The sequence below is a fragment of the Lipophrys pholis genome (genome assembly GCF_963383615.2).
Source record: "Lipophrys pholis genome assembly, chromosome: 8".
Taxonomy (NCBI): Eukaryota; Metazoa; Chordata; class Actinopteri; order Blenniiformes; family Blenniidae; genus Lipophrys; species Lipophrys pholis.
Window position 1 is genome coordinate 19,643,248 of NC_137630.1, and position 25,381 is coordinate 19,668,628.

A 25,381-nucleotide genomic window follows, 5' to 3' on the forward strand; every position below is an offset into this window, starting at 1 on the left:
TGTGAAGTAAGATCTTTCTATATTTTTTAGCTGCATGGAACACCAAAAAGGAAAGTGACTCTCAAAATACAGTAAAGTTGATTATACACCCACCAGAGTACGATGGATAAGTGCTAAATGCTAACGCCGCCTGCTCTGCTACCATAAATGCTACCGCTAATGAGAGAAGCAGCCCGACTCTAATCCAACCTGCCACTGTTGTGAATATGATGTGATAATGACGTGCATATAAGCCTTTTAACTGCCGTGGCCTGGCACTCTGTATGCCGCTCAGCTCTGTAGCACTCACATGACAACAGGCCACATCAAAAAATGGAGCATACGTTCTGGAATTGCTCCTGAAATGAAGGACAAATTGAGAAAGTAATCTGTTTTTTGCGTGAGGCACTCCAAATAATTGAGGAATACCTGAAAATCTCCAAAAGAACATTTTATACAGAGGAAGGAGACTCTGTGCACACTATCGACTTATTTCCCTGCCTTTCTGATCACGGAGTCACTGAGGCTCTTTTTGATGATTGGATGGGCAACAGTTTAATCAGGAAAGTCTGCAAACCAGAAGATTGTAGCATGGAAAATGGTTTCTACTACCGAGGCACATGGGAGCACAGACACAAACAGCAGACCTGAGTTTAATTAATTTAATCTCCTTTTGGTAAAAAAGTTCAATTCCTGATAGACCTGCTACAACACAGGGGCGTTTGAGAATGTTTCTTTTATTGACTTTGTTCACCCATTTGGCAACTCATTGACATGCTGACATGGAATTAGACTGTTAAAATCTGACAGGAGCTTTCTGGGAGAGAGCTGAGGCAGGAAACATAGGAAGAAAATAACTGTATCAACATGGTATGTTATTGCATTACTGTTGCATTACTGTCACAAGCAGAACAACAATAGAAAGACTCAATCTGCTAACATTTACTATTGCGTGTGCACTGAACTGCAAACACGACGCACCACAGAAAAGCGCATGCATGCGTCTTCTTGCCAAACGCACAAACTCCACCAGCACAAATACCAGAAGGAAACGGTCTGAACAAGTTAAACAAATGCAATCACTGTGACCTGAATGAGAAGCAGACTCCATCTGACATCCTGAAATGTGCTTTGCTATTCTCATTCTCATTTTCTATCAATTTATCTCTCCTCCCACTGTCTCATTTGGTGTTTGTCTCGCAGTGGGTCACCCTCGAAACCATCCCTCCCCTCTCTTTCTTCCTCACCGCTGTCTCTCTTTTTTTTCTCCCACATTTGCATTTTCCTCCCTTGGCTTCCTTTAATGTATTTTTTATCTTCTGTTTCTATTCCCTCTTCCCTTTGATCCCTGTGTGGAATCTGCTGGGCGCCCAGCCGGTCGGTCACCTCGCTGTTGTGACCCCGAGTTTACTGCAGAGTGGAGGGTGACCCCTGAACTCGCAGGTTCTGACCTTTGTTTTTCTTCGCTCTCAGCTCCACTCTTATCTCTCCACACAGTGTCGCTTCTTTTCATCTCTGAACATCAATGAGATGTAGTGCCGAAGCACCGGGAGAGAACAGACGACTGCAAGTGACCCATGAACACCTGTTAAAAATGTAAAAGGGGAGATTGCATTGATTACTGTCGAATAGACAAAGACAGCCTCAAAGTTGTAACATCTTCTGTACTCAGTTTTAGATTCACTGCGTTCAGGTGATGTGACAGCATGGAAATGGCACTCTGTTTGTTTTCTTTCATCCATCCATCTATACTGCTTCATCCAGCACGGGATCACGGGGTCAGGACCTGATCCCAGCTGAATGTGGGTCAAGGCAGGATGCCCCCACGACGGGGCAAAAGCAGTCACATGCCCACATTTAGGCTCACCAATTAGCCTCAAATGAGGAAACAAAACCCAAACATGCCCAGGAAGAACATGTAAAGTCACACAGCATATCAGACACCAGTGACCATTTACCATCATTTCTTTTCTATGTTAGTTTCTTTAAAACTGTTAAAAGTAAAAAAAATAAAAATAAAAAAAAATGTATCAATATTCTCAAAATATTCTTTTTCTGCAGGATGTTAGGGTCTGGTGCAGGACAATACCATCATAATGTGAAACCTTTTTCAGGAAATCCAGTAATTTCTTTATGTTTTTCTCAGCTGTAACTTATTTTGGATCAGTTTTATTAGAAGATAGACTATTTGACATAATAATAATTATAATAATAGTTTATTAATGGTTCATTTACCAATATTTCATTGAATAAATAGGTTAAGTCCCATTAAATTCAGCGTTTACAGTTACATATTGAATTTAGTAACAAAATTATTCAGTCCTACAACCTGACAATAGTTTCACATTTCTGCACTGCAGGATTCTTCATTTTAAAATTATGGGGATTTGTTTAATAGCTTTTCTACCTCAGTGCCTCACTTCAAGTTTATTTTCAACAAAATACATTTTCATATGTTTTTTTTTTCCCCCCGGCATAATCCAAATCTGAATACTCTCTCTTCTGTTGTTTTAAGGTTTTAGGTCTTTTTTTTTTGTCTTTCTTTTTTTTTGTGGCTCTTCTCTTTCAAATTTGGACTTCTTTTGTTTTTGCTCAAGCTTTTTCAAACCATAAAAACATTTTCTCCTAGGGATTTTTTTTTTTTTTTTTTACAAACTCATAAAGACACAAAGAGGAAATTTGTAGTCGATTCATCACAAAATCAGCTAATAAACTGAGCAGTGTCATAAAGATACTGCAGTAATAGTTGTGGATAACAGTGAGGGTCCAGCTGAGGATGAATTCAGACTTTCAGGATATTTCTTATTACATAAGCAGTATGTTTGCATGTGATAGCCTGTTTGTTCAACCCCCCCCCCCCCACCTCCTGAAATTGCTGACTTTGTCACATACAGTACTGTTGGTCACCGGAGGTGTTCATGCTGCCTTGCTCGTGCTGTGAGTTTGCTCGCAGAGTGAAAGATGCTTCGCGTAAAGGCCAAAAATCCATTCGGTTGTTGTCTCGCGTCCAATGAGAGAGATCAATCTCTGATTTCAAACATTTCTCTAGAGATTCACATTTCGACCGAGTGTGCTTATTTCTCATTTGAACCTTATTTGAGCCACATATCACGTTAATTGTGCACCAGCTCCTGGACCGAGCCCCCCCTCACCTCTGCTGCTGTGTCCTCAGGACAGAGACAGATGTGTTCCTCTTTCAATTATCAACACACATTACTGCTTTTAACCTCACGTTGACTAATAGCAGCACTCCAAAGCTCTCAAGTATTTTAGTTCACACAGAGATATGCCTATTATCATGTTATGCATGCAAGACATAAACTTGGCGGTCGTATATTTTGTGAATTAGTGGGTGCGCACGCAGCTTGTACTGTGAGCTTTAGGGATTTTTTTTTCCTATCTCTTATGTGATTCATAGTTAAATGTTGTTATGCTCCTTTTCTTCTGGTAATTGTGTTTGCACTTCCTGGTTACTCTTGGAAGTGGATTCAGTGAAGCGTTGTGTTGATAGCACTCGGGTAATCACTAATTACAAAGACAGACGTGCGCACGCACGCACGCACGCACACACACACACAAACACACACTCTCATTTATGCATACTTGCTCACACACAAATGAGCACAGCTACTAACAGGGACCCTGGCTATTATTCACCAACATGCGGGAAAGTAACTGCGCTCACATTGCTTAATGGGACTCCTCCAGAAAAAAAACAGCATCTGTAACATTATTTGTATTTTTGTGAGGCGTTTTCAGCGCTTGGGAAATTAACTCGCCGCTAAAATAAATCAGGTTGAGCAATGAAATGGAGCCCCCAAACACAATTATAACAACCTGTTGATCAAAGTCAACACGTTTTCAAATTTAAACGTTAGATTTGCGCTGCAGAGATAAGCTGTAAGCACAACCCCTCCCTTTTTTTTTTCTGATACATGTATTTCGTCTGCTAACTTTTGTGTGGAAAACAGTGCTGCAGCCATTAAAAGGATTATTTTCACCTACTGATCAACCTTGGATCGTCACACCTGTCAGTCGTGGATTGTTGCTGACCAGGTAGCAAAGATTAGTTTGCTGAAACTAGCTGATGCTTCTCAACATGTCGCTGATTTATCATTGTTGCAATATCAGCATGTACATTATACATTGGATATTTCATAAACAACTGAATGAGCTGTACTATATTATGTGCATTCATGCTCTACAGAATTGAAATGACAGAATTTAATTCTGACAATAGAAGAAGTGTCTTTTATTACATGACTTATATAAAACAAAGTTCACAGATGCGGAAATTTACTACAATAATTCCTGTAAAATTAATGAAGTTACTCTTCTTGTGTTTTTTAATAAATTCAATATATTTTAATAATAACAGGCTTCAGTGAATTTTCCTAATTTTACCATTTCCACTTGCAGATGATACGTATGTCTCTTACTTTAAGTTTTAGGGTGCACATAAACCCCACTGTTTTATTAGTTTTCATAAATATTTGATTGGTAACAATCAAAGCTTAGTTACTTAAATCAATGCACCAAATCAAAACCAAGTATTCTCTTTGTTTGTGGAGTAATAAAATGAATGAAAGTTATGGGTGGGATGAATCCCGGCAAAGCATCAAAGTAATTTTAATCTAAATCCTGGTGTAGCACACTGGCTGTGTGTTTGAGAGAAATGATGGTGATCCCTCAGTGTGATTCACTAAAAGATTGGTTGTGAAGTGAATGATGATAATGACCTTTCCACTGTGTGCAGTGCAGTGTGAGAGTAATCCCCTTCACTTTATCAATTTATGTGTGTTTCTTTCCCCCAGCCCCTTCTCTTCATTCCACAAATGCAAATGAGGAAATGCCCCGTACACCTTCCTCACAGTGAACTCAGGAAAGCTGAGATATTAGATTTTGTCATAAGTTCCCAGTGTTGGTACAATTTGTTTGTTAATGAAAGCAATTGTTGTTTGTGTGGTTGCAGAGAGATCCTGTAGATGAATTTCTCAGTTGTGAGGCAGCTAAATAGCAGGTGATGGCTTTGTGTGTTTATTTACTCTGCAGCTACGAAGGAACTCTTTGTTGTAATGAATGTATTACTGTCAAGCACAGATGGTTATTTGTTTTCTTCACAATAAAAAATACTCCAGCAACAAACTCTTAATGGCATACATAAAAAGAAATGTGTGTTTTTATTTTTTACTGGGATTATCCAAATTGTTTAGCTACAAAATCAAAATTTTTGCAAGGCTGAATAGCAACTGAAATATTTCAATTGGATTATTCTTTAAAATGTCCAACATGTGAAAATATATGTAAGTTAATTTTGTTAACATATACTTACATAAAACAAATCCTGACGCAAGTACGTTATATTGCTGCAGTGCGAGCAGTGGCTGGTTCCAAGTCATGACGACCCATGTATAGGAAGCACAACATTATTTTTCATTGATATGCAGCTGACACGCCGGTCTATTTATCTATGAAACCAGATGCCACCAATCAGTCAGTCAAACCAAGGCTGAGAATATAAATGTTAAGAAGAGTTGTAATTTTCTGCTTCTAAAACTCACATTATCCTAATGGCTTTGAACACCTCAGAGAGAAAAAAACTATCTGAACACATAATTGCTCTGGAGAGTATTATTATGACCTCCAGCACCACTGAGAGTATCCTCAATCTAATCTGTAACCACCTGCCTAGTAAGCAAGTCAGCACTGCCTTTTTCCGCCTGGGTAGTATCACTAAAAGTTGTGGTGGCTCACTGCAGCACTGCAGGTACTAACTAGTCCATGAAAGTCCAAAAAGTTTGTGTGTGTTTTTCTTCACTGGTACAACGCTCTCCTCATGGCGAGAAGGCCTGAGTCCAGGTTGGGCATGTCGGCCTCTCTGTTTAAGGTTTGCATGTTATTCCTGTGTGTGCATTTGGGTTTTCTCGAGTTATGGTGGTTTCCTTTCACAGTCCACAAACATGCATTTCAAGTTAATCGGTCAATATGACTGGTGACCTGTTCAAGATGTATCTGGCTTTCACTCGTCGTCAGCTGGGATCTTCTGCAGCACGCCATTACCACAGACTTTTTTATGCTCGACACACATACAAAAACAAATGCATCCACCTCAAATAGTGTAAAGGGCACTACCTTCAGGCATGTGTACACTGTGTTGGAATAGAGTTGTGGATCAGTAGGTCGAGCAGATTAGATTTCACTCTCAAGGTTGTGGGTTCAATCTCCTGTCTCACCCTGACCATATGTCAAAGTGTGCTTGAGCAAGACTCTGAGCCTCAAGTGTGTGTAATTGCTCTGAATTAACGTCCTGACCAAATACCACGAAAAAGGGTAGAGAAGAAAGTAGTCGACAATGGCAACAGCAGAAGAGATAGCACTTATGTTGGTACTGAGAAGGAGCTCTGATTGCAGGCAGCAGTGATCTGTGAGGCCTTCAACCACCTCAAGGTGTCACACGGCCACTCTGAACACTCCTGCCATTTGTAATTTGTTTGTGATCTTAACATTGCACCAGTCGTCCTCCATTAGTTGATATCAGTCAGCCTTCAGGAGACGGACAGAAACTCAAACGGAATCAAAGCAGAGCAAAGGCAGAAGGGTATGTGTGTATCAAATGTGACGCATTAATGAGCCTTCAGTTAGACGAAGAGGTGTAGAAGATGGATTGATGGATGGGTGCTTTTCATTGAGTCCTTTTCAAATTCAAACTCCATTTCAAACATTCTTCTTAATGTACAAAACTTTCTATGAGGAAGCTCCTAGCTCCATATCTGAAAGATATTATCCACACAAAACATTTTGCCATTAAAGTGCTGGAGCACTGGAGGTCCCTTGTGTGTGGACTTCAATAGGAAGAAGAGCTTTTAGCTATATGGACCTTCGCCTGTTTAAGTTTGGGGGCTAACACTGTTTTGACTTTTAAGATTCGACCAAACTCTTGGATTTTTGACAAAGCTTACAGATAAGGGTGGCTGTAGTCACTCACCTGCTAGGTTTTTTTAAGTCGTGCTGCCATAGGTTTATACTATTGGGAGACCTTGAGTAGAGTGCATTACTCCTACTCACTCCTTTCACTCTTCTTGCATTTGAATGCAGTTCATGTTTTCCCAAAGGGTTTCTGGCTGTGGAGCGTAAAATCTCCTGGTTTTGGCTTCAATCAATGTGCATTGTGTTGAGTTTGGAGCACAATGAATGCTGTGAGTCAATTCTTAACAGTTGTTAGATGGAGACATATAAGCAAGAGAATATGAGGATAACTGGAAAAGCTGTTCTCATGAACATTTCCACAAATTGACTTTACCTTTCAACATGTTGATCCTATTCTACACAGTTTCAAATGAAGGTCGGTGCTGCAGTTCACATCGAATTCAAAGTCAAACAACGGCTTTGTGCATTTACAGTACGTGTCAAAACTTGAGAAACGCACCGTTAATTAATCTGGAATGAAGCTTTTTCTGCGACGTGGCATTTTCTGAGATGAATTTGTTCTGCGGAGGATCATGAAGCTGCAGTTTTCGAATGAATCATCCTCGTCCTCAGATAGAATAACTATTTTAGGCCTTCTTGACTTTCTTAATAAGCACACTTGTTAAGCAATCAATTATAGGAGTAAAGCATTAGTTGAACTCCACAAATCAGGCCCACAATCAGAGTTCATGTCTGTGCTGAGCTGTCTTATGGGATGAGGTGGGATTATTATAGCTGCAGTTTATCTGATTAATCCACATTAAGACGTCATTTGAGGCATATTTAACCAAACATATCAGACCGTGTGCTTATTAGCATTGACACTATCTGGATCTTCATCTTTCCATGGAGTAATTTCTCTCTCGGCTGTTTTGTTCTCTCATGCTCACTTCCTTTTCTTTTCTGTCCGTCTACCTATCCGTCTCGCTACCTGTTGTTCCTCCCCCTCCTTATTTCTTGTTTTCCTGCGGTGACATTTGTGGGGGTGATTATAGATGGTTGTCCCATCCCTGAAGAGCCATGTGTCATCAGAGTTACTTCCATCTGAGTGACCGGCCATGAAATGTCAGATGAGAGTACAGATGGATGGATGGTTGAGGGTTAGAGGCCTGGAGAGACAATCCTTCACTCTGTTGAACCCAAAAGAGCTAAGCTTCATCGGCCTATGACAGGTTTCCCAGAAAGATTGGAGCTCTACTACCTCATGTGGATAATTTTATGAGGCATCATCTTTTATAGCTGCTGTCGTAGTACATGAATTTTTTAAAGAGGATGTTTTCTGTAAATGTGGATTGGACACTTGATGAAATACTATTATATAGTGTAACACAAAACCAATGCAAGTACGACTGCTTCTTTGGCTTGTTATACATCATCCAACTCTTTTTCACATGTCAATTAAATAACCATTTTCAAAACTTATAATGTTAGTATATAGCTAGTTATAATGTAATGTAAAATTTGTATGTTATGTTTATGTCCTGAAACAAAATACCTTGGTACTTTATTATAGTCACCTTTTTCATAGTATCTCTGCATGGATTTATTGATTAAACATGGATTGTAGTTGTTTCCTAATATTAAGAGGTTTCTGAGCTGCAGTGTGATTAGCACAGGCATTGTAAGAAAGTCCCCGGTTCAAGTCCAGGTTCGGCTCAGTAAAGTTTTTGTGTGCATGTTCTTTCTGTGCATGCTTTTTTTCTCCCTGCATATTGTTTCCTCCCATAATCCCAAAAAAGCCTTTAAGGCTTGAATGTGACTGTAAATTGATTCAAACTGTGAATGTGACCGTAAATCTTCACCCATACTCAGCTGGGTCTCATCAAGAGTTGCAGAACACGGATGGATGGATGGATGGATGGATGGATGGATGGATGGATGGATGGATGGATGGATGGATGCTAACAATGAAGTAAATTGAATCATAGGTCAAGATGCAACAAACTCAAAGATATGGGAGCTCTCCATGGTGCTGAAAAGTTCTGGCACATAAAAAGTAAAACAGAAAAAAAGTGAATTCTCTTGTAAATTGCTGTTATGTTTTTTATGTGGCTCAGCAATAATGTATAAATCTGGGGTGAGACATTTGAGTGATTGTACCTGTCGAGAGGTTAAATCCTCAAGTCGATGAGTGAATGAAACATGAAACCCGTATGAAGGTGAGGACATGCAAAACTGTGTTGAATGTTTTTGGCCAATGAAATGTTGTTATCTAGATGTAAATCTTTAATAGATGTCTTTTCTGTGTGACATATTCTATTTTGTTTTTCATCGATAGTCTTCTAATTTAATTTTGTGATCCCTTTAAAAGAAATTCAATTTGCGTTCCTAATTTTGTTTGGTGCTTATGATTTTTTTCTGCTTTTTAGCCTTTGTATTGATGGTTAACCACGGACTAGGAGCAGTGGGCAGTTCAGACTTTCATTTTAGTGTTTATAATATAAATACCTTTAAAGTGTAGCCCTCACAGTCGGTATAGTCAACCACCTACTCTGTTATTCTCATTTGTTTGTTGTTTCACTTTTCAGGTCTTTCATTGGTGGCCTTCATTTCTCGCTGTCGAAACGTGTGCAGACCCCACTGTATGACAAACACGCAAACTAAACATGTCATGCATGCACTTGGCGCACCGGCCCACTCGCTAAACCCACCACTGAATTCACTACCCCCTCAAGTAGGTGATTTCATTCCTCGAGGGGGTCAATCCACCGCAAGGGATTGTGGTCCAAACAGAATCACTTAGGCTATATCTGAAGGGACCTGAGGAAAATTGAAGCGGATTCACAAGGGAGTTGGTCTGTAAATGGAAACCCAAACGTTAACCCCACTTCGCTCTCTCTCTCTCTCTCTCTCTCTCTCTCTCTCTCTCTCTCTCTCTCTCTCCATTTTTTTCCATTTTTCTCTTTAATTCATCCGTCCTATTGCAAACCTATCAAAAAGAATGATGCTATAAAGTTGAGCCACATAAAGCAGTTTATGGTTCACAGAGGAAATCCTGCAGTAAATACTTATTTTATCTATACTGACTTCAGATCAGTTCATGAAAAATGTATTGTGCATATGAGTTTTAGTATACCCATTCAATAACATTGTTATCACTAACATTTTCTGAGGGATATTCTCATGTTTTGTTAATCACTCTTAAGTAACCTTTAGAAAGCCTTTTTTTCTTTTCTTTTCTTGACCATTGCTAATTTCAAAACAGCTGTTGTGTATTATTCTGTTCAACAGGGTTTATCAGCAGATATTTTGGGGGATGAGCTGTGCTTTCCCGACCCAACATGTCCTGTCATCATCACAAATCTGCCCATCTGTCAGCTCTCAGACCTTCTCTGATGAGCCCATCCATCACCTAAACCTTCACAAGAGCACTCAGTCCCACTCAATAACCCCCCATCTATCCTTCCTACACTTTATTAATATAACCCGCAGAGACCTGGCCCTCCCATGATGGGATGTGACAACCCTGACCGAGATCTGACCTGTCCACCTGACCTGGGTGTTTGCATGCGGGCCCAGACTTGTGGAAACTGCCCGTGCACACTGTTATTGTGTGTGTATGTGTACAGGAAACCTGTGGCTCTCTGTGTTTGTGCTGATGTGTAAATGTAGGGAAAGCAGGGCCTGATCGAGACATTAAAGCCCCCTGGTACTTTGCATCTGTTGAGAAAATATCTCTCCTCCCAGTACACCTCCTTTAACTATTTATCCATCTTGTTCCCTTCTCAGACACATTTACTTTAACCTCATTTCCCACCTTCTCCCTCCTCTCGCACAGATTCAGGATTCAGAGCGGAAATAAATTATATCTCACCTTGCTAATCACATGCACACACACACGCATATGGACATCTCACACCACTTATTGCAGTTTTTTTTGTTTTTTTTCAATTCTTTAATGTGTGAAAGCCCAGATTTTTTTCCCTCTCCCTGTGCCACATAAAAAAGCTCAGAGATGGTATCATCAGAGACAGGCCAGCTTGACTTAATGGAAGCGGCAAATTGACTGTAGTATTTGGAGAGAAGGGCTTCTATCAGGCAATCTGATAGGGTCCCATTAAAGAAAGCTTGCAGATGAATATGATTAGTTTTTCATTCCTACTAATGGAAACATCTTCTGAAGAGGGGAGGAGATGAAATGTTTTGCGGTGATAGTGCCTTTGTACCACTGATGGGATTGTTATTGCCTAATTTGGGTAGAAAGGCCATTAAAGTTCTTGGAGGGGACAATGAATGCTCTCTGTAAGTATACTCTCAGTTATGACTTTGACCCAGTGGTTCACTGTGTGTGGGCAGTGCTTCATTTTGTTTATGTGAAAACCACCCTCCACTTAAATGGATTCATGTCAGGCTTGTTTTGTTTTTTTTCGCTGTGACTAATGAGGCTTCGTCTCCTGTTACATCTTCTCCTTAAAAATGTACGAAATGGATTTTTCTTAGTATGTGTTTATGTGTTGTTTTTGTGCGTATCTATGTTACCGTGTGTGTTTCTTTTTACTATCTTCAACAGACTGTGACAGAAGTGCTTCATTAGATTTTAAAACGGGTATCATGAACACAGCTTCTTAGAAAAACTACCGTTCATTCACAGAGAGCCTCTCGGGTGTTGTTTTTCCAAGTCTTCAAATATCTGCTGTAATAACTGTTGTGTGTCTGTGTGATCTGGCAAAATTGATGTATTTGATAAGTTCCATTTAGCTCCATGTTTTGGAATATTTGCCTTAGAAGTATTGACCCGCCTAAGCGTCTGCAGGGTTGCTGTGAACCACCCTGCATAAACAGCTCACAAATCAATCATTCTAAATATTTTACATTTTTATTATGATATAATTCAAGCTGTGTGATATATCTGACAGTAGATTTAGTGCACTACATGTGCAGACTGCTGTCTGCTTGTATGCACATACAAACAAATTTATGCCTCGCAGCAATAACAAGTTGATTGACTGAATCTGCACTCTGCCAAGTGTATAGGGGCCCATAATGCAGCAAATGCATCGAGGGACCAATGCCAAATGATATACTTTCCTCACGCTGTTAGTATTCATACGGCTCTCTCAACAAATGGGAATGACGGTGCTGTTAAGAGATCAATAATAAAAAAAATCCCTGAAAATGCTCCCATTAAACCACTAAATGCCATGAAAATGTGGTTGCAGCTATTCAGAGAACCCATGCATAGGGACAACATGTTAACAAAAAAAGGAAAAAAAAAATACAAGTTTGACCCTGCCACAGCAGCAAATAGAAATATGCCTTTAAAAGTGAAAGCTGCTAAGCAGGGAGAACATGCAAACTTAGCACAGAAATATCTGGAGCGTACGTGAACCCACTTATATAGATTATTTGTCTTTTATATATTTTGTATTTTTTTTAAACTGCTTATGAGTTTAAGGTGATCAGCCAAAACATTCCAACCACTTTGAGGTGAGGTGAATGACACTGATTATCTATTTATTGTGGTACTCACACGTGCGTGAGTTATTTCAGGAAGCAAGTGTGTGTGTTAGGGGCAACTATAAGGATTATAGTGAGTCTGATAGGCGCAAAGTTTGGGCCTGAATATCTGTTAACCTGCAAGCTCTGTGGGGAGTTTCTGGTCTGCATTTAATATCTGTAAAAAGTGATGAAAAAGTGATCGTGGACCAATCAAGACTTTTGTCATGTGATTAGTGCAGGAGAGCAAAGTTTTGCAACTTTGTGTAATTCCTCCTGGCTGATGTGCTCTCCGTGCCGCTCACAGCAGTATCGCTGCTTTCTCTGCTTTTTCTGACACTTTGTGTTGCTCTTTACCGGGGTTAATGTGATGAGACAGAGAGCAGACTTTCAGTCTGTCAGCATAAAACCAAAGTGTTTCCATTACGAATCATTATCGTATTTGTCTGTATAAATCTGTAATTGGAACATGTCGACATGTACATAGTGCTGATACCTTGCACTGGCGGGAGAAAGTGAGTTTTATGATAAAACGGATGATTGTCAAATTACTATGTGAGGAGACTTTCTGTAGGCTTAGCGATGGAGACTCGTGCAGCTCATGATGAAGGACAAAAGATTGCCATTCTTCAGTCAGTCTTTATATAATTGTATATAATCGGTTTTGCTTTAGGGCCATTTGTTTCAGGTTTATTTGTAATCTAACTTCAGTCAGGTCCAATAAATTCAGCCAAACTTCTTGTTTAGCGAGAAAACGAGAACAAATTACCTGCTCTTTTCACTCATGAATAAGGAACAACACCATTAGATATAAAGGTTGCTTTTCCGACTTAACTTATGTGCTTTCTGAATTCTTGTTGCATGTCTTCATCCTCAAACCACAAAAAAAATAAAAAATTAATATGGTTATTGTAATTGTGTTGTCTGTCTTTGAGTTGCAGTTAAAATTGCTTTTGACTTGCAAATATTTCAGACTGAATTGAGCCAAATGACTTTTGGGAAATGTTCCTGACATTCGCAGTGTCCTTCTCTCCCTCTGTGTCCTCTCTAAAGGTTAATAGCATCTGCTCTCAGTGAATGAGTTTGGTGGACTTTACTGTGCCATCCAGTGACAGAGGAGGTCCGTTTGGAGTCTCTCTCTCTCGCTCTCTCTCGCTCTCTCGTTCCTCTCTTAGAATGGAATAGAGTCAGCAGGTCATTTCTTTTTTTTTTTGCGGGGGGGTGGACACAGACAGCACGGGCAAGCTTAAAAAGATAAAAGCTGACCAGAAGACGAATGAATGTGCAGGGAATAGGAATTCTCACGGAGTGCCGTGAGACGTCTGTGTGTCTCTGTGTGATTTGAATGACCTTCGGTTTATCGTGTATGGCCATAGGTTTTGAGCTACAGAAAGGTTTTATTATGGGCATTATAAAATGCTTTACTAAAGTCATACTCACTTTCTCCCTGTCGTCTGTCACAGGTACGGAGACATGGTCCCCAAGACGATCGCAGGGAAGATCTTCGGTTCAATCTGCTCTCTGAGCGGGGTGCTTGTAATTGCCCTGCCTGTTCCTGTCATCGTGTCCAACTTTAGCCGCATCTATCACCAGAACCAGAGAGCAGACAAGCGGCGGGCGCAGAAGATGCAGGTGAACACAGTTTTATTTCCCTTCAGCTGAACGTCAGAGTGTCGGACCTGTAGAACTCCAGCCTGGAGGGGATTTCAGATATTTACTCTGGCCTGGAGGAGGGGACTCCGCAGGGTGCGGGCATGAAGTGCAGGTTTTTAATCATATTAACAGTATGGACACAACGCCTGTCATTTAGGTTATTGTGTATGTAAACCCTTAATTTAACCTCAGCATGATCAGTCACATTCACATATTCTCACACAGTCACTTACACAACAATGACAAAGGCTGCCACAGAGGAATTGAACTACCAACCTTGAAAGTGGAACACAGCTTGTCATGCCAACTGAGACACAGTCGCAATCCTTGTACTTCAGAAAAGGGTTTTTTTGTAAAGGATTTATTACACAACTTTTATAATGCCTCTATGTGCTTTTTAAAAGCGGCCACACTTTGGAAGCTCTGTCAGTTTGGGCTGCAAATTTATAGTTATTAGATATCCAATCATGGTCACTGGAAATAAGCTAGAGGCACAGAGGTAATTTGACATAATTCAGTGAAATATGTGTGGTGAGGTCATTGTTATAGACTAGAAATGAACAGGAAATAAAACATTTGTAAAGTCTTTTTTAAGAACTATGATTCCTATTATTAATTACTCATATTTGTTATCAGCACTGGCATGCACCTACACGTAAAAACTGGTACTCGTTTGTGATCGGATTAAAAGTGGTATGGGTGTATCCCGGCTATTTCTACACCAGGCACGTTATGAATGTATTATGAATACATGTATATACGACAGGTTAAAATAACCGTCAAGTACTTTCTATTCTTAACTCCTCAATTTAATGTATTCTAATGACAGATTTATTTCTTTAATTAGTAGTATTTTGGTGCCTGTGTTGCAGGTCACTCTGTCCTGACTTTTCCCTACCTTGTGCTTCACCTTTCTGGTGATATATGATGAGTTATGGCTCAGAGAGGGAAGTTATATGGAACATTGTCACTCTTTTGGCATCAGAAACGGTGGTCTTGTTAAAGAGTTGTTATGGGACGTCTGCTGGAAATTCAGTTTGTCTCGTACTAAAGGATGCATACTTTACCGTTGTTCCAGTGAGAACACTTGGAGATGTTGCAGCTGGGACAAAATTATTACTCCCCTCACCCAGCCCCACAATCTGAAGCATCGCAGTTGTACAAGTGTCGGCTCAGGCAGTGATCTGACTTCTTTCACTACATCCACCAACATGTTGTCAGCCGGAGAAACAATCTGTTATTCTGTCTTTGTTTCACCTCCTCTACAACTCAATTCTCTCCCTTCTTTTTTCTTTCTAACCTCCTCCTGAGTTCGAACTGGATCTGTAACCCAGATAAACAGCCTGTGGTTGCTCAGCACATTCAATATGTCTGGCTGATTCAAGCTGCCACTTTGCATCAGGAAGCACAGTTCTGGGAACATCTGGTATTAATATCCGTCATAAACTCAAAGGTCTCCGTGTGTGGCATGAACACCCTCTGCAAAACTTTCCCTCAGGACAGCCACAGTGCCTGCGAGTGAAATACGGCGAAGCGTGACTGTCAGCTTCGCTTTGCAAAGTTTACAATGTGCCCCAAAGTAGTCAGCTGTTGGCTCAATACTTTTCAGTGCAAGTTCTAAATTTTAAAGCTAATTTTGTAATGAATAGTATCTAAATGTGCTATGAGGCAGTGGTGTATGTCAGGGTGTACCCAGGTATGTGGCATATACCCGTTTATTTTCAGCATTGCATGCACCCCCTTCCAAATCCACCCTGATAGGCATCACTCAGCAGTATCTACAAGCCGATTTGCATATCTTTTTTCACTAGATGAATAATGAAGCCATGACCCATCCTACTCTGCCTCTAATTGACTAGATCTCGTCGCATTCACTAATTTGATTGCTTAATAGCTATGTTTACCTAGCCAGTCATAGGCAGAGTAGGGTGCGTCATGACGAGGCAAAGTCTCCATAATCAAAATTATGTGACAATGATCAAATACTATGGACAGATTTCCACTATATAGAGTATTCTTACATGTCACAGTTTTTAAAATATGGTGTTTCTAGCCTGCTTTTTAAAATAAAAAGGGCAAAAACTGAGAGTATACCCACTTCTCTAGAGACCACTATGAGGTAGGAATGTACTGTCACCGGGAGGTGTGGGAAGGACTTGTAGTGGCTGGAATAAACCAACACTCCCACAGGGAGGTCATTGCAAAGTCCAGACAGAAAGCCAGGGTTCAGCTCATTGTGAGGGAAGTGCTGACCACTTCTCCACACTGCTGTTGATGGGATGAGTGAATGACATTTCTTTTTCTCAATGCTACGTATATTTAGATTTACTCAATTACTTACATACCTGAAATCATGTAATTCTGACACTTTATATATGGATATAAATGGAAGGTCTCTGAACTTTTAAAGTTTGCCACTGTCACCACCCAAAACAATGTTTCCTTGCTGAATCGCTCTGTAACTTTCAGAACTCTTGACTTTGTTCTCTTAAAAAAAAGAAAGCAAAAAAAAATAAAACTACCACAAAGTCTCATTTATTTTCATGACTGTTTTTAATAAACCAAAACTCAATATACATATCATTGTATTTTCTGAGCCCGGCTGCTGCAAATTTTACCTCTTTAATTTCTCAAGAAGAAGGATTTCGTATTGGATCACCTACATTTGTAATTGCATTATTACTGAAGAGAAAGGCTGGAGAACAGCCTCGGGGACTTTTCACCACCTGAAAACTCAAAACCTGTCAATTAATGTTGGAATTAATAACATTAATAAAGTTAAGGGCGACAAGTTATAAAACTTTTATGAATTATCAGAAAAGGGCTTGAAGGAAAAGCTTGATGAAAAGCTGGTGGCTTGTGTGTCTGCTGTTAATAAACGCTGATCAAGTATTCATGGTCCATAGAAAATTAGGAAGATTTGTTTTAAAGAGTTCTTAAACTTAAATAACGAGAACTAGTGTCTAAACCCTGCAGATATCTTTGGCTTACACTGAGCTAATCTTGGTCTGTGCTTTGGTAGAACTTGTATTATTGTGTGAAATATCACAATCCCCCCCAAACCACCTTTTTTAGACGCATGAGCAGATTGTTATCATTGCTGTAATCTTATTCAACAATTCAAGCTCAAATCCTAAAATAGCCTGTCAAAACAGCGAATATCAGCAATTTACCTGCTTTGTAACATGCTTTTTTTGTCAGTCTGTCCTCGTGAGATTTTATCCTTGGAGGTGGAGCAGAAAAAACACACACAGGCATCAATTTACAACAGGATTATGGAGACTTGTGCTTAATCTATGGCATGTTTAAAGATCTGCCTCTCCTTCGGTTGAAGGGCCCGGCCTTCAGACCCTCATCACTGTCATTTACCAAGGCTTCTTTTTTTTTTTTTTTGCTCCTTTGGCTTAAATTTCTCATACCTTTCTGATTCCTTCCTTCATCTCTGCCTCTCTGCCTCCGTTCATTACTACAGCACACCCCCCACCCTCTCACTCCCCCTTCCCCTGCCTCTCGCTCACCCTCAGTGTGATTAATGCCATCCATCTCGCCACATGTTCTGCGGTCGTAGTTTAAATCTGTTTAAAGTCTTCCTCCCTTGGCCACGCCACTGCCCAGACCTAACTAACCATCAGCTTGTCTGCTGAGAAAGGCCAAGTGTGTAGGAGCAAGTGCGACAAAAGTGGGAGCGAGGGGGGGGCGGGAGAGTGGAAGATATTATCTGGAAAGAAATGCACATTTAAATGATAAGACCAAATGTGTAGATACACGGGGAAAAAAGAAGAGCAGAAGAGGTGATGATGGAAGGCTAGAGGGAAGGACTGAGGTATGAGGTAAGGGTTGGTGGGGGAGGTGTGTGCAGGGGGGTAGACGGGGGTAGAGCTGGAGGCGATGTGTGTCCTGATGCTCCTGAAATAGCTATCACCCAGATGAGGTGTGAGCTGGTAGGAAGTCGTATGTCTGTCTGTCTTCACTTGTGTTTGAGGGGGAATCTGTGTGCATCCGCCGTGCTTCCTGTCGTTTCGGGCTTGACCTTGAGCCGTTTCCCGTTCCTGGCAGTTCGTCTGAGCCACAGAGCGGCGCAGCGGCCCAAACATCAGGCAGCGCCACACCTCCACAAGTACCCGGCAACCCACCGCTGTAGCGTGACATGGCCGCTGTCATTAAACCGCTCTGAACGGCTCCCTCGAGCACATGAAACGTCTCTTAGGCTTGCCAGCAGTGAGGTCAGCGATTTGCTCAAGCACCCCTATATTCAGAGAATGGCTTTTCTCCATTTCATAATGTCTTGATTAAAAATCTCATCATTAACTACATTGAAATATTCTACCTGGATGCTTTGATCCTGAAGAGAGGTTGGACCATGACAAATCAAGTATGAGTACAAAGGATTATAAGAGATTTGTAAAATACATATTTTGGAGCTTTTTAGATGTAATCTCTTCAATTTCTGTTTTTAATTAGTGAAATGGATTAAATGTTTCTTATCATTTCAGCTTTGGTTCATAAGACTGTTATGAGTATGTCATGAGTTACATCTTGTTCTACGTCTGGATATGAAGTTATTTGATCTTAAATACAGTAATCCAGCCTTTCCCTTTCACTTTACAATGGTGTAATTCCATAGAGAAGATTCATGCCAGACAAATTCTAAAACCAAATGGCTTTTGTTTCCCCTGGCTTCATTGAATATCCTTCAGGATGGTATCTGGAGTGCAGAGTTACATATTAATGGACAGATTGCTGCAAACATTAAAGCCCCACACAGGATCAACCAGACGGAATTTACTGATCCTCCATCTGGCCATCCAGCTGAAATAGTGCATTTTCTATTTTGCTTTATGACTGCATTTTATATTACAAAAGCGAATATTGAATGGTACAATAACCAGTTGAATCAGACCAGATGTTAGCATTTAGCTCAGGGCTTCGTGTGTAGAAATGGATTTTGGGGACTTTTTCTACAACTGCAGCTGATATTTCTCATAATGTCACTGTTATTTGACACCAGTCAAACAAGCCACTCGTTCGCTAGTGTTTCTTTCACTGTGACCAGTGTGATTTTTATTGCCCCACCTGAACCTTAAATTTGTCAAGCATTCCATATCCTCCAATACCTTATTACACGCCTTTATGTAACATATAGTGTTCTTTAATGCTCAATAACTTTAATGACATATGACCTTTCCTGTCATTAAACCAAGCATTTAGTGTCATTGGTCATTTACCGTGGCAAAACGTCATTTGCCCAGCATTTATTACTAGCGAGCGGGTATGTTTCACAGAAAAGCCAATCTTCCTCAGATCATTTCTTGGAGTAAGGCGATGTGTAACTGAGAGTAAAATAGGATGGTCGTTTGAGATTGCCTTTCACAGTACTTAAACGACGAGGGGAGAGCTGGCGGGGGGATTATTGAGGAGTGCAGCATTAGTCCCGCAGCCTCCTCTGTCCTCCTGCCCTCGTTCCTTTTTCCCCCCTGCTTTTGTCCTCCTTTCCCACCCCACACCATCAGCATCCATCTTCATTCAGGTCTAATTGTTTGCTGTTCTGGGCTCCCATTACAATTAGCCATCCATCTGGGTGGTGGTAGACAGACAGCCACTGATCTGTCTCCCTGCACAAAGGAGAGACACATGAGGAGACCACTGGTTGCTGAATGTTGCGAGAGGAAACGAATGACAGAGGCACTATTCTCCCTTCCTGTGGTCTTTTGTGCCACTGTTATTGTTACACAGTGAATTGAACACTAACTTTCAGTCCTTCCCTTTCTTCACATACGAGGCTATAGAGTGATCTGAAACAAAGAGGGCGATGTGCAGTGCTTTACTGGCTTGTTCCTCAAGGATTATTAGCATAAAGGTAATAAGATCCTCAGGTAAGACGAAGGACTAATTCTGATAGCTTAGAATGAGTGAATGATTTAAATGATTTAAAAGGGCAAGCGACACAGCCTGATTAAAAAATCGGTTGGCAGGAATTAAAAGCAGTTCAGCTTATTATCGCACTCATGGTACTCTCCTGGATCTGTGGATGGAAGAATAATATGTCCCCTGTTGCACTCAAAGCCAGTTTACCTTGATAAATGCAGAGAACCAGCCTCCTCTGTGCAGAGTCGCATTCTGTTCACAAACTGCTGTAAAGACCTAAAAAAAACTGAATTAAACCTCATTTGTAAAAATCACTGAGCCTCATAGGGATTCGACACAGGATACATGAGGATTTGTGGCCTTCAGAGTTGTTTTCATCTAAAATCTCTGATACATGGATGAAATGTGCAAGTTTTGTTTATAAGGTTGGTCACGTTTGTAAAATCTTGCAGTTTTGTTGTTCACTGGGTGAAAAAACAAATGACCAACTTTTCTTTTTAAATATTCATCTTCCATCTCCCAGTGAAACACTGCAGCCAACACTGACGCACCGTTGGCAGATTGATAATTCATTTCGAGTCCTTTGATGCGACTGTTGACGCTGCGAAATTCCGCACAGTTTCGTCAGCTTGATTCTTCACAACAGGAATATTTTTTGCTTTAATAAAGTTCTTCTTTTTCCCCTTGTCATATTTTTTTGTGAACAAAAGCCACCAATGGAAGATAAAAGCAACCTTAGAGGGCAATTTAGGACTAATGGAAAATGGTTTTAATTAAACATCACAAATGCACTGTGTGCACTTCTGCAAGTTTCATTAGTCGAATACAGAACTGCTCTTTCATCCGGTTCAGTCTCACTTCTTCAAGGTCACTTATGTTGCAAGCAGCCATTTCCCATGTTATTCTCATCCAAGCTGAGTGGAAAAGTATTGTTTTTTTATTTTGTCAACCAACCACAGATGTTGCTGCAGAAAGTTGAGTAAAGCAGTTGACATAATGTCTGAGTAAGTGGTGAATGTGGCCTTGGGTGTAGAGCAGAAGAAACAAAACGCATCTCTCATTTTTCTCCCGCTTTTTGGTTCAGTTTCTGTCAAATTTCACCTGCCATCTTTTTTTTTTTTTTTTTCTTACTGCCTCGTATTCTCATTCTTTCCCCTTTTCTCTGGACGAAGCAGCTGCGGTGTTCAAACTTCCCGAATAGTAAAATCAGTGAGAGCTCCAGGCTGACGTAGTAGAAAGAAAGCAAAAACTAGCCCTCCTTCCTTCTCGCCCTCTAAATCATCTCACTGTTGTTTTTGGCTCTTTCGCAGAAGGTTAAAGTCAAAAGGTGGAGATGACTTCTGGCTGAGAGTGCTTTGCCCTTCTAGACAATCAATAAAGTCGTCTGTAGATTGCAAGAAGACGGACCAAAAGAGAAGAGAGATAGACGCGGAGGGATGTTGATTGGCAGCGTCTCCATGGTGGCGGTCAAGAGGTCTTTGGTGAATTTAGCTTTTTGTGTCAAATAGAACTAATCAGAGTAAAAAAGCAGTGGCAGAGCAAAGCTATACCTGTCTCTTCCAGAGAGGAGATAATCCCAGTTTGGCAAAGGTATTTTCTCACTGAGTGGTGTTAGTCTGAGGTTAAGCTGTCCCGGCTGCAGAACATAAACCAAAGAGGACTAGATTTATTCTGAGTCAGTTCCTGCCTTGTCCAGAGTATCTTGCTTTCACCAACTCACAGGTATTTTATCATATTTTTTTAATATTTCTCCTATTTTCCTGCCTGTGTATGCCTTTGTGCCTATTATTACTGTCAGAGGACCCAAAATTGTGTCTATATATTTAATTCACATTTTGAATATGTTGTCCTTGTGGTTTATAGACGGGGGAAATCGCCAAAAGGCGAGATGCAGAGCTAAGGAAGGAGAGGTTTGTAACAAACAGTAATGTAATAATGACCAATAACGTAGTACATGTTGTCATTGTCAACGTAAAAAAGCCAATAATGTAATAAAATCCAGAAAACTAATTTACAACATTTGCAAAGTATTTAAGGTGATATAATAAAAAAATTTAAAGACTGTGTTTTCCAGATGTGTCGTTTTATAGCTGTTAAAAGACAAGAAAAAACAACTTAATCTAAATCTAAACAGGTTGGTTTTTTGATGAAATTTCTTGATAAATGCTTCTCAGAGCCTCTTCTCCTGGTACGCGTCAACCATTTTAGGAACCGCTGGCTCTTTGTGAGCTTAATGTTTTTTCAATATGGCACATGTTCTATTGCTGAGGATGAAGTTATTTTTGCTTGATAGCATATGCTTTAGCAGGTGCTACTTCAGGTTTGGTGGAGGTCCAACTTCAGCTTTAAAACTTTCATAAAGTCATAAGATTGCTTAAATAGCATACCGGTGGCAAGAGGCTTCAGTGAAGTGAATATATCTTTTAGTTCATATTATGTTTTAAGGTTCGACGGAGAGCGGGGGAGTGCGGAGGTAAGGTTAAGGTAACGGTTGAAGTCGTGCAAATAATCATGGTTGATGTCTGCGTAACGCCCCACGAAATGAAGTCAATACTATGTTCACTCACGGTGGGAAATTACAAAGTGTGTGTGTGTGTGTGTGTGTGTGTGTGTGTGTGTGTGTGTGTGTGTGTGTGTGTGTGTGTGTGTGTGTGTGTGTGTGTGTGTGTGTGTGTGTGTGTGTGTGTGTGTGTGTGTGTGTGTGTGTGTGTGTGTGTGTGTGTGTGTGTGTGTTTTATGGTATATACCTCCAAAGAAATTACTGCCTTATTGCCTCATGGCAGAAATGTCATCATGTATAAAAGCAGCTCTTCAGATGAGTGGTGGATGCAAAATGAAATGAGAAACTTCCCTGGCTATTTATGCAGGTGTGTGTGTGCGCGTGCGTGCGTGTGTGCGTGTGTGTATGCTTCCCAGGCAGGCCTGAGGCAGAACCTAATCTGGTCTCAGAGCTCTATTGCTCCAGTTTTCACTCAGCCAAATCTTATATCGGCAAGGATGTAACTCACAAGGTGCAATGAATTTTTTAACTTTCAACTAAAACATGGACTTTTAATAAAACACCCTGGCACAGTCTGCAGAGTATGGCGTGGGAGCTGAGTGGATATGTAGTGTTTTTATTCAGTTGAGGATATATGCCAGGTTAGATTGTGTTAGTTTCTGTTAAAGTTAAGCTTTTTCTTTTTTGCTGGCTTGCATCTTATGGAGAAAATCTCTAAAGAGTAATTCATTCTTAATTATGGGTTCCTGATGGGAAGAAGAAAAGGAACGAGGAAGAAAGGTGTTTGGATCAGTTTATTGAGTCTGGTGGAGGAAACTGTTTCAGCAGGATTGAGCCTCAGTATTCTGATTTCCTGGCAGATGTGGGAATATTTTGGATTTTTGAAAGCTTCAGTTCTTACCGCGCTAGATTTATTCAAAGTGGATTTAAATTGCAGTTTTGCCTACAGCACATGTGCTGAGTGAGTCACATGGCCAATATTAGTGAGAGTTAACAGTGTGGATTTGGTTGGTTTTATGATGGAGCACATTATATTTTCAAAAATCCAGCTAAATCTCAGCTTTTGGAAATTGTATTTGCATAAAATGTTCAGGATTTGTCATACATTGATGGTTATACTGCATGTACAAACACCTACCATCTCAATGGACAAAGAGCCAAACAGTTTCAGGTTAACTCAAAACTTTGACGAGCCTATAACAGGTTTGACCCAGCAGCTGAATTTAACAATTAATGATGTTTAAATAAAATCTACCACGGCTACATTAACACACAGCTCTTATACAAGCCTTCACTTGCTGTTGCAATGCTGCTTTAAACTCAATTAAAAGATTAATGAATCTTTGCAATCCCAAATAAATAGATATGAATACATGTATAAAAAACTGATCCTTATTAAATAGAAAATTAACAACACCTGCCTTCTTACTTTATTTTACTAAGCTTTTATCTTGGACTACAGAATGCCTTATATAAATAGTCAATATGCAGGTAAATAGCATCTTTCACCTTGTTAGAGGCCACATATTAACCTGTGAACTACCACAACAAATTATTTTTTTTTTTCTCCTTACCCTTATAGCTCTCTATAATTTTCCTCCTCGGCTGCAAAACTCATGCGTATGAAGAGGACACCATCTCTTATTCTGTTTTGATTATAATTCTGTTTTTAAGTATGACATTTCTAATATGTGATATAAGATTTTGTCTATAAAAAAGATTTTTATGTTAAATGTAGTATTGTCTTCTGGTCTGGTCTCTGATATAAATGTGAAGAATCAGCAGTAATACCATAACAGTCTTATTAAAAGCAATTCACCCCCAGCTGAGTTATATAAACTACAACACAGTGTTAATTTATGTGGTCATCCACTTCTGATATTTCCCAAAAGATAACGTTTCTCCAATCCAATAATAAAAAAAATGCTTTCAACCCATCCAAACATTTCAGACTGAAAATAGTAAAATGTGATTACAGTAGGACTTTTTGATGGGATAGACTTGACCCTGAGTATTAACAGACTTACTGAGGGGATATCAAGAGTTGAAAATATGACCAGGTTGCAGCACATTAAAGTGCACAAAGACAAACTGCTTTGTTTTTTTAATTATATAACAAAGACTGCTTGCTGCTCATTCTGTTCCAGAGCAGCTTTCTCTGAACCTACATCCACAGGATCCTTTGAGAGGAAATACTATTCCAAGAAATGTATTGTTTGTTCCAGATTTAATCTTCAGCAATGAAACTGAGCGCTTTGGTTTTCGTCCGTGCACGCGCATGCATGCGTGTGACAGGATGTACAGCCAGTGCACAATTTTGTTTTGCCTTCCAACAGTCCACATGCTGCCTGTAGCCTCTGCACGTACTGTAGGTGTTAATGAATGCCCTCTCTTCATGTTTCCCCTACACTTCTCTGTCTTCTCAAGTGATGCTTCAGCAACAATTCAGGCTCAAGCTGTCGTGCTGTGGCTGTGCCTGAAAGCGCAGATGGGCCTTAGACTCAAGTGCCGGCGTCCCAGAGGCTCGGGGAATCTATCAGAGAACTGCAAAAGTAGATTCAATCTAGCGGGTCATGTTCTTAACATCCCTCCATTACCTCCACGCTGCCAGGCAACTGTCGCCACAGTCACCAGCTCCTGTTTGCATGGCGACCCCAGAGAGACGATCCCATTGGTCGAGCCCAACACCAGAACATAAAGAAGGGTTATCCCACAGGCTTGTGAGAGTGCTGTGCCAGCACAAATGTATATAAAGTGCAAGGGGAGAAAAAGAGAGAGTCTGGATAACCTGTCAAGTAGAGCTGCAGCAAGGATGTGGGAAACAAAACTATTAATGCTGCAGGAGAAGGTAAACAATTTGAAGGGAGTCGGTGCAGTTGTTGCAGATGTGCACAGTGGTCAGTTCACGTGTGTGTGTGCGTGCGTGCGTGCGTGCGTGCGTGCGTGCGTGCGTGCGTGCGTGCGTGCGTGCGTGCGTGCGTG

At 40.4% G+C, this 25,381-nt stretch overlaps 1 protein-coding gene across 1 annotated transcript in view; it reads left to right on the forward strand.

Moving 5' to 3' along the window:
• Positions 1-25,381, forward strand: part of kcnd3 (potassium voltage-gated channel, Shal-related subfamily, member 3) — a gene marked incomplete at its 3' end in the record, with an annotated part of 96,458 nt that overhangs the window by 64,220 nt on the left and 6,857 nt on the right. Inside the window, exon 2 of the mRNA XM_080470255.1 lies at positions 13,845-14,013. Coding sequence (XP_080326381.1) covers positions 13,845-14,013 — 169 coding nt within the window. The remainder of the gene's footprint in view (positions 1-13,844; positions 14,014-25,381) is intronic.